A 9,287-nucleotide genomic window follows, 5' to 3' on the forward strand; every position below is an offset into this window, starting at 1 on the left:
GGCATGACTACGAATTCGTAATGGCCATATCTCGTTCGAAAAGCCGTCTTTGGTATATCACCTTCCTTTATTTTGAGTTGGTGATAACCCGACCTCAAATCGATTTTTGAAAACACTCCTGCTCCTTTCAACTGATCGAATAAATCCTCTATCCTTGGCAGAGGATACTTGTTCTTGATGGTGAGTTGATTGAGTTCTCGATAGTCGATACACATCCGCATTGTTCCGTCTTTCTTCTTGACAAACAAGACTGGCGCTCCCCAGGGTGATACACTTGGTCGAATAAACCCTAGGTCCAAAAGTTCTTGCAATTGTGTCTTCAATTCCTCCAATTCCTTTGGTGCCATTCTATACGGTGCTTTCGAAACAGGTGCTACTCCAGGTAACAAATCGATCGTAAACTCTACTTGCCTATCAGGTGGTATTCCAGGTAGATTTTCGGGGAAAACATCGGGGAATTCGCATACTACTGGAACATTTTCAAGGGTGAGTTCATCATTTTCTTTGCCTACTATGCTCACCAAATAAGCGTTGCAGCCTCCTTTATTCAATATCTTCATCGCCTTCATAGCAGATATCACCATGGGCATTTTCCTTAACTTTGATCCTTGAATAGCAACTTCTTTCTCCCCTGGTATTTTGAACACGACTTCTCTTTCGCGGCACTTAATTGTTGCATGGTTTCGACTTAACCAATCCATCCCCAGAATCACATCGAAATCGTGCATTTCGATAAGGTATAAGTCAGCTTCAAGCTTTCTATTCCTAAAATTCAAGGAAATTTTTCTAGCAATCCTATTAGTCTTAATGGATTCTCCAGAGGGAATACTTATGTTCAAGTCTAAGTTCTCTACCTCCCAAATAATCTTATTCTTTTGACAAAACTTAGGGGAAATAAATGAGTGTGAAGCTCCAGAATCAAATAGAACAACAGCAGGTGTTCCTGATATAATTAACGTACCCGTCATTGTGTTGTCATCCTCAACTTCTTCTTGTTGTGTTAAGGAAAAGAAACGAGCATTTCCTTTTCTTTCTGGCTCGTTGCCACTTCCTTTGTTTAGCCCAACGTTCATTCTCCCTTCTGGCACATTCCGCTTGTTCTTAGGACAAGTACTCACTGTATGTCCCGGTTCATGGCAAAAGAAGCAAACTCTTTTTCCCCACAGACACTCTCCATTGTGGAACTTTCCACACTTCTGACATTGTGGTTTGGTTACTTGTGTGTTTGCACTGGTGTTACTGCCAAATTTCGACCTCTTCTCTTGGAAGTTTCCTCCACTTTGGTTAGGATTTTCCCATTTCCTCTTCATTGGTTGATTTGTCGATTTTGATGTAGGATGGTTTGTTCCAAGAGCCGTGCCCACTTCTTCCGCTCGCTTAACCAGGTCGCTGAAATCGTCAATCACATGTGCAGCCATAATTCCTTTGATGTCAATTCTTAACCCTTTTCTGAACCTAGCGATCATCTTATCTTCTGTATCAACTAGGTGTGGAGCAAAACGGGCCAACTCATTGAATTTCCTTTCATACTCCTCTATAGTCATATTCCCTTGTTTCAACTCAAAGAACTCGGTCTCCTTCTTTTCTCTGAATGAGAGGGGAAAGTATTTATACATTACCACATCTTTGAAATTTTTCCAATTTAGAACATTGCGATCTTCCTCTCCCAACAAGCGATAGAAATGTTTCCACCATTGTCGAGCGTCCTCTTTGAGTTGAAAAACAGCGCATGAAACTTTCTGCTCATCACTACAGTTGATGTGAGTGAAGATACGTTCGAGCTCTTCCAACCACTCTTCGGCTGCTAGTGGTCCATCACGTCCATTGAATCGTGGTGGATTATAGTTCCGAAATCGCTCTACAGCTTGATCTATCGTGTTAGAGGTTCGGTTTAGGTCGGTTTGGGTAGCCTGAGTTTGGGCCTGCTGTTGGACAAAACCCTGTAAAGCGCTCAAGAATTGACTCATGAAGTCTCCTCCATTTGTTGGATGAGTTCGTCCTGCTTCTGCTTCGTGATTAGTATTTGAACTCTCGGCGTTGTGGGACTGTGCGCGTGTATTCCTCATTGTTCTATATTCAAAGGCACTATCAGTTTCTATTCTACACTCGCTTGAGAGAATGATACTAAAAGAAAATTCTAGGTTATTCGTAATTCGAGGACTATGTTCAAAAAATAAATTTTCGTGAATCATACTTTAACATCATGAACTGAAATAATTTCTGAAATAAATTCATTGCTGCAATTAATCTTCAACATAATAACTTGTATACTGAACTTTCTCATAATAACTTGCATAATGAACTTGAACTTTCTGATAACAACTTCAATTATTACAGCAAATTTAACATAAATTCGGAATATAAACAGTTTATACTCATCCCCTTGAAAACTTTTAAAATAACTTTTACCTTGATGTCGGAGCACGTAGAGGTCGAATGGATTTGTCATACTTGACTTAAAAACATTTTAAGAAAAATTTTTATTTTGCAGAGTCTAAGAAAATTTTTATTTTGCAGAGTCTACAGGAAAGTAGACCTGCTCTGATACCATGCTGTAACACCCTAATCTAATTAAGGAGTTAAATATAAAATTTAAATAAATATTTAATGCGGAAGTCTTTTAAAACTCACTTTTAAAATAAATATTTTCGAAAATAATTTTAAGAAAAAGAAATCTTTAAATAAAATTGATTTTTAAAGCACTTTTAAAACGATTTATAAGATATCAAAATTTTCAATAATGTATTCAAATATAAATCTTGATTTTTAAATCATAAATTTAACAACTTTATTTTCAAAGCACGACATGAAGATGTCAGAAAAATAATTAACTAATTAATAAAACTTGTACTAAGGAAAAACTCTAAATATAAAATAATATCTTTTTAGCAGCGGAAAATATAACAAAATAAAATCTTTATATAATTAAAAATTATGTATGTATCCATGTATATATTTTCGTAAAGGTATAAATTCTTAAATAAATATTTGAAATGAATTTAAATATAAATTAAACAAGTCATGACATTAAAATAATATAACAACATTTATTTAAATAAATCACACACAAATCTCAAATAGTATAGAATTTCAGAGTTTACATAACCAAAAGATATCACATGAAATAACATAATATGTTTTAAGAAACATTTATTTTTAAATAGATGCGACGCGCCCATTCGACTCTCCACGCCTCCAATATCATTCACCTGAAACTGTTGAATATGGGATGAGCATACAGGGTACACTCAGTGTGGAAACATGCAATAGTTGTCCATGTTAATAAAATGGTAACACATATTGTCATAACGTAACATAACTTCCATACGCACTGTGGCATTCCAAGGACTTTAATGTCCCGGACCCTATATGTGGGCCCCTGGCGACAATATAATGGTTGCAACCCTGTAACATGAAATCGCTTTGTGGCATACCAAGGACGGTGAAGTCCTGGACCAATTATGCTGGCCCCTAGCGATAAATATTTTTACAACACATACGGTAAACACATAATATTAAAATGGACAAATATTAACCACGTGCATGTACTGAAATAAATCCCACACCTGTAACTTGAGCTTTGAAAGTTAACTGCGATAATTTAAAGTTCACGTCCTAATCGCGCCGCACCTAGTCAGATAAATTTAAATAATAAGACATGAGGGCCTAATTAAACTTTAGAAAATAATTTAGATTATAGGATCATATAAAAATAATTGATCCAATAAATTTAAGTAGTAAAATATATTTTCTTATAAAAAAATTTGGGTTGATATTTAAAATCAAGTGTAACCTATTTATAAGAAAATTTGCAGCCCAAAATAGTCCATTAATCAAAGTAAAAACTTTAGCCCAAACATTTAAATAACCTAAGCCCATGCTTTAAGCCCAATACCCATTTTCTTCTTGCTTAAAAGCCCACTCTCTCTAACTCCACACACACACACGCCAAATACCCACTCAAACACACGCACACACACACTCAGCACACACAACTCACGCACACCACACACACTCAAACTCCCAGTCCCAGTAGCCCCCCTTTCCCTTCTCTCTCTCTCTCTCGGTCCCTCTCCATACCGCGCCTCCCTCTTCTCCGGCGTCCCTCGCCGCCTGCCAGCGCCTCCTCCTGGCCGACAGCAGCGGCACCCACACCCTTGTCGTCGCCGTGTCGACAGCACAAGCCGGTTAAGCCGCCTTCTCCCTCTTCCTGATCAGAGACGCACGGTCGAGACCATAGCACCGCCGCCCTGCTCCTGTCTCCTTCCGCCACCGCCCCTGCTTCCGTCCGCCGGCCGCCGCCCTCGTTGCCGCGGCAGCACCCCATCGCCACTCTTTCTTCGATCTACTTCTTCCTCTATTTCTATTTCCCCCCTTTTTCTCTATCTATTTCCTTTTTCCATGTAATTATAAGATTTATTCTATTTGATTTCCTTATGGAAATTACAGTAAAAGGATGTGTGCATATTTTGATTTGAAAACAAAGTTCTGTTGTAAAGTTTTGATTTTTGGCAGAAATGAGAAACCATGAAATAAATAAATAAATAAAAACTTTGCAAAAATAATTAAAATTTACCAGCTGGGATTCGTAGGGAGAATCTGCAGATTTTAGTTAAATGAACAGATGAAGAGGTGAGTTGGGGGTGAGGAATTGAGGTTTAAATAGATTGAATATACTCGTTCGTCAAAGATTTGAATGTGAAAGAAATCAAAAATTTGCTGCTTGTGGAAGAAAATCAAATCTTACGGAAAGGAAATTTAATTCAAGTTTGGCATGCTGTGATGTTTGTCAAATACTGCGAATACTGATATGTGTGGCTAAGGAGGAAATCGAATCGTGTTTTGTGTTTTATAAGTTTCAGAGGAAAAAGGATGGAGAGATTGAATTGAATATTTAAATACAAATGGAATTGAGAATAAAATATGGAATATGGATTGGAGTCTGCACAAGCAATTCTCATTCTTTTAGTTGATAAGTTATAAATATTTTAACTTAATAACTATTTTAGGTGCATCATAAAATTTGGACAATAATAAAAGGCCTAGTATTAAATAAGAATTATATAAATACTTTAAATATAAGGCCCAACAATTTAATTATTTTATGTAAATATTTGTCTATGGCTCAAATTAACTAGAAATACTTAAAACATAAATCTATATAGTATACATTTTTAGAAGATCTATAATTTAAAATCATACATCTAACTAGGGGCGCGATTAGATAATTCATGACATAGACTAAAATTTTAAATAATCTCACAATTTAAATATGAAATGCTTCAAAATAATTTAAATATGAAAAACAAAAATTTAAATGAATTATTTGGTTTCGGGCTGTCACAGGAAAGAATCATTTACATTGATTGGAGATCAAATCAAGATCAATGATTTAGAGTTTCCTAGTTTGTAACTTTCCTTGTATATTGCTTTTCAGCCCTATAAAGGGTAGATGTAATTCACAGGAAAAAATCAAGCAAAAGCACAGTCTTTACAGCCATCTAAACCTTTCTTCTCTTTATCAATGTCTATACCATGTGAAAACATTGTATCAGAGCAGGTTCAATCCTAGGAACTCAGAAACGAATCATCATCGTTCATAACCCCAGCCCCTGTTCTTCTTCATTCTTGAACACAAAAAAAAGGGATCGAAGAGACCCAAATCCAAACAGAATCCACATAATGGATCGAAGAGACCCAAATCCAATCAGCTGCTATGAAGAAGGGATTAATAAGCACCGAAAACTAATCGAAAATTGCCGATTATTTCAGTTCCTCTCTGGATTAGATGAGAGATATGACAAACTTTGTCGGGACATTCTCAAGAAAGTTCCTGTTCCCTCAGTCGAGTCGGCGTTCTCAAAAGTGAGAAAAGAGGCCGCCCGACTACAAATCTTGCAGCCGGCAACCAACCACGCCGACATTGACGCCTCATCATCGGGAGGGGTCGGAGCCGGACTCGCCGCCACCCACCGCCCTACTCAGCGGTCTGAGGTCCGACCGCCACACACCGCCGCCGGCAGAGGCAACCCACCGCGCTCAGGGAATCCTCCGAATCACAAAATTGCCAAAGGGAAAATGGCGAGAGGAAGTGGAGACAATCAGGAGCAGACCGAATTAGCGGCGTTGGCCGCGAAGGCAGCGGCGGTGGCCGTGGACCGGTCGGCGGAGATTGGGCAGAATGGAGGAGGCTGATTTGAGGGGGAGGCGACTGGAGAGGATGGGGAAGGCGTGTTGAGGCAAAATTCAGGTATAGGGTTTGGTGTTTTCACACCAAACCCTCCTACTTCTCCTTATCTCTATAAAAGACCCCATGTCTTGCCCACTAATTCCCCAAATTCTGGAGTATCACAAATACCACCCCTAGATTTCCATAAATTACAGAACCACCCCAAACCTCTACATAATACTAAAAACACCTCTCAATTATGTAGAAATTCCCTAAATACTTCCGCTGCATATCAAACCTCTTGTGATAATAGGGATAGGGATAAATGGTGGATTTTTGATTGTGGAGCCACTGATACGATGACATTTGATCAAACTGATATTATTAAGTCATCAACATCATACCGAACACATGCTCAAACTGCAAATGGTGACTTAACTCGTGTTGAAGGAGCTGGAACTATAGAAATCTCTCCTACCATGCGCCTCTCAAATTGTCTATATGTTCTATCTCTTTCTCATAAACTGTTGTCTATTAGCCATGTTACAAAAGAGCTCAATTGTACCATGATAATGCATCCCCACTTTTGTTTTCTTCAGGATATCAGGACGGGAGAGATTATTGGGCGTGGCACTGAGCGGGATGGATTATACTATGTGGATGAGATAGCTCAACAAGGCAAGGTGATGCTGGCTCACGGAACTGCTGACCGGGAAGCCTGGCTTTGGCACCGTCGGTTAGGGCATCCATCCACGGGTTATCTTAAGCTTTTATTTCCTAAATTAGTGAAAAATGAGACTTTATCTTGTGAGACTTGTGTTTTAGCTAAAAGCCACCGAAAATCTTTTAAGCCTAATGACACACAAGTGAACTCCATATTTTCTCTTGTTCATTCTGATGTTTGGGGTCCTTCACCTGTTGTGGGGGGTCAAGGTTTTAGATATTTTCTGCTCTTTATTGATGATTGCACTAGGATGACATGGGTGTATTTTCTCAAAAATAAATCTCAAGTTTTTGAAAAGTTCACTCATTTCTTTAAAATGATTCAAACTCAATTTCAAAAACATATCCAAACCCTTAGAACCGATAATGGGGGGAGTTTGTCAATCGATCCATGCAGGACTTCTGTCAACAAAGAGGGATAATTCATCAAACCACTTGTTCCCATACTCCCGAACAAAACGATGTTGCTGAACGAAAAAATAGAATTCTCCTTGAAATGACCCGTGCTATGATGCTTGAGTCTAAGGTACCCACCCACTTCTGGCCTGAAGCTGTCGCCACCTTTGTTTACCTTATAAATCGCCTTCCCACCAGAACCCTCCAGCTTCAAACTCCATTACAGAAATTATCCACTCTTTCTGATATACCTCTCGCTCTTACTCTTCAACCTCGAGTTTTTGGTAGTTCCGTATTCGTTCATATTCCCAAGCATGAATGGACTAAACTCTCTCCTTGTGCCATTAAGTGTGTGTTTGTTGGGTATGGTGTTAACCAAAAAGGGTATAGATGTTACAATCCTAAAACTCGTCAAATCATAACCACCATGAACTGCGATTTTCTTGAAACTGAGTATTTTTACAGTACCCACCTTAACAGTCAGGGGGAGAGTGAGAAAGAGAGTGAGATCGACCTGTTAAGTTGGTTACCAATGCCAGGCCCCGAAGCAGACCCAACAGAAAAAGTTAGCCTTACCACCGAGCATGTTTCATCCACTCCAGAACAATCTAGTCCGCTGCATGAGCCTATATCTTCTTCGCCACTGATATATGAGGTAATAGCTTCTGAACCTACTATTGTGGCTTCTGATTCTGCTGATCATATTTCTCAAGTCATTGAAGAAGAACAGGAGGATAATACAGTAGATGGAGATATTGGGAGATATGTGCTACCACCCAGGAGTAATCGGGGTGTACCTCCTAAACGGTATACCCCAGAGAAAATTGTGAGGAATTCCCGATACTCAGTTGGGAATATCGCCAAGGGAAACTTGTCCAAAAATGCCACAGCCTATGAAGCGGCCTTATATGACGAGGAGATTCCACAAACAGCAGAGCATGCCCTGAAGATCGAGCATTGGAGAAATGCTATGAAGAAAGAGATAGGGGCCCTGAACCGGAATCACACATGGAAGAAGTGTCGGTTGCCGAAAGGGAAGAAAACTGTGGGATGCAGATGGGTTTTCACAATCAAACGAAAACCCGATGGATCTATTGAGCGATACAAAGCTCGACTGGTTGCAAAAGGCTACACACAAATATATGGGATCGACTATGCAGAAACCTTCTCGCCTGTGGCAAAAATGAACACTGTCAGGGTGCTCCTCTCCATTGCTGCAAACAAGGATTGAGATCTTCATCAGTTTGATGTTACAAACGCCCTTCTTCATGGGGAGCTTGAAGAAGAACGGGAGGTATACATGGAAGCACCCCAAGGTTTTTCAGATGAGTTCGAGGAAGGGGAGGTATGCAGATTGAAAAAGACTTTATATGGGCTCAAACAGTCTCCCAGAGCTTGGTTCGGAAGATTCACCACAGCTGTGAAGAAGTTCGGGTACCAGCAAAGCAATTCAGACCACACCTTATTCTTGAAGAAACGAGGTGATCTTATTTCTTGCTTAGTCATTTACGTTGATGACATTATCATAACAGGAGATGACTTAGAAGAAATTCAGAAGTTAAAAGTGAATCTTTTCAAGGAGTTCGAAATGAAGGACCTTGGGAGACTAAAGTACTTCCTTGGGATCGAAGTACTCAGATCGAAGAAAGGGATCTTTATCAATCAGAAGAAGTATACTCTTGACCTTCTTGCAGAAGCAGGGATGCTAGATTGCAAGCCAGCTGAGACGCCTATGGCTGTCAATCATGGGCTACAGATTGTGAAGGGAGCTGAATTGGCGGATCGAGGAAAATATCAACGTTTGGTAGGGAAACTCATCTATCTTTCCCATACTCGGCCTGATATTGCGTATGCTGTTGGAGTTGTAAGTCAGTTTATGCACCAACCACAAGCTGACCACATGGAAGCTGCGCTCAAAATTGTGAGATACTTGAAAGTAACCTTTGACTATGGAGTACTGTTCAGGAAAACTGGACATCTCGAGATACAAGCCTACACT

At 39.4% G+C, this 9,287-nt stretch overlaps 1 protein-coding gene and 1 long non-coding RNA gene across 2 annotated transcripts; both read right to left on the reverse strand.

Moving 5' to 3' along the window:
• Positions 1-759: 759 nt before the first annotated feature.
• On the reverse strand, positions 760-2,066 carry LOC131009574 (uncharacterized). The gene is made up of 2 exons (XM_057936989.1): positions 855-2,066; positions 760-765 (listed from the first exon to the last, which is right to left on the reverse strand). The coding sequence occupies exons 1-2, from the start codon at positions 2,064-2,066 to the stop codon at positions 760-762; spliced, it is 1,218 nt and encodes a 405-aa protein (XP_057792972.1).
• A 919-nt stretch (positions 2,067-2,985) lies between these two features.
• LOC131011184 (uncharacterized) lies at positions 2,986-5,022 on the reverse strand. The gene is made up of 2 exons (XR_009096780.1): positions 4,577-5,022; positions 2,986-3,630 (listed from the first exon to the last, which is right to left on the reverse strand). It is a non-coding gene; the product is annotated as an uncharacterized LOC131011184 (long non-coding RNA).
• Positions 5,023-9,287: the final 4,265 nt, after the last annotated feature.

This window comes from Salvia miltiorrhiza, chromosome 2 (assembly GCF_028751815.1).
Source record: "Salvia miltiorrhiza cultivar Shanhuang (shh) chromosome 2, IMPLAD_Smil_shh, whole genome shotgun sequence".
Taxonomy (NCBI): Eukaryota; Viridiplantae; Streptophyta; class Magnoliopsida; order Lamiales; family Lamiaceae; genus Salvia; species Salvia miltiorrhiza.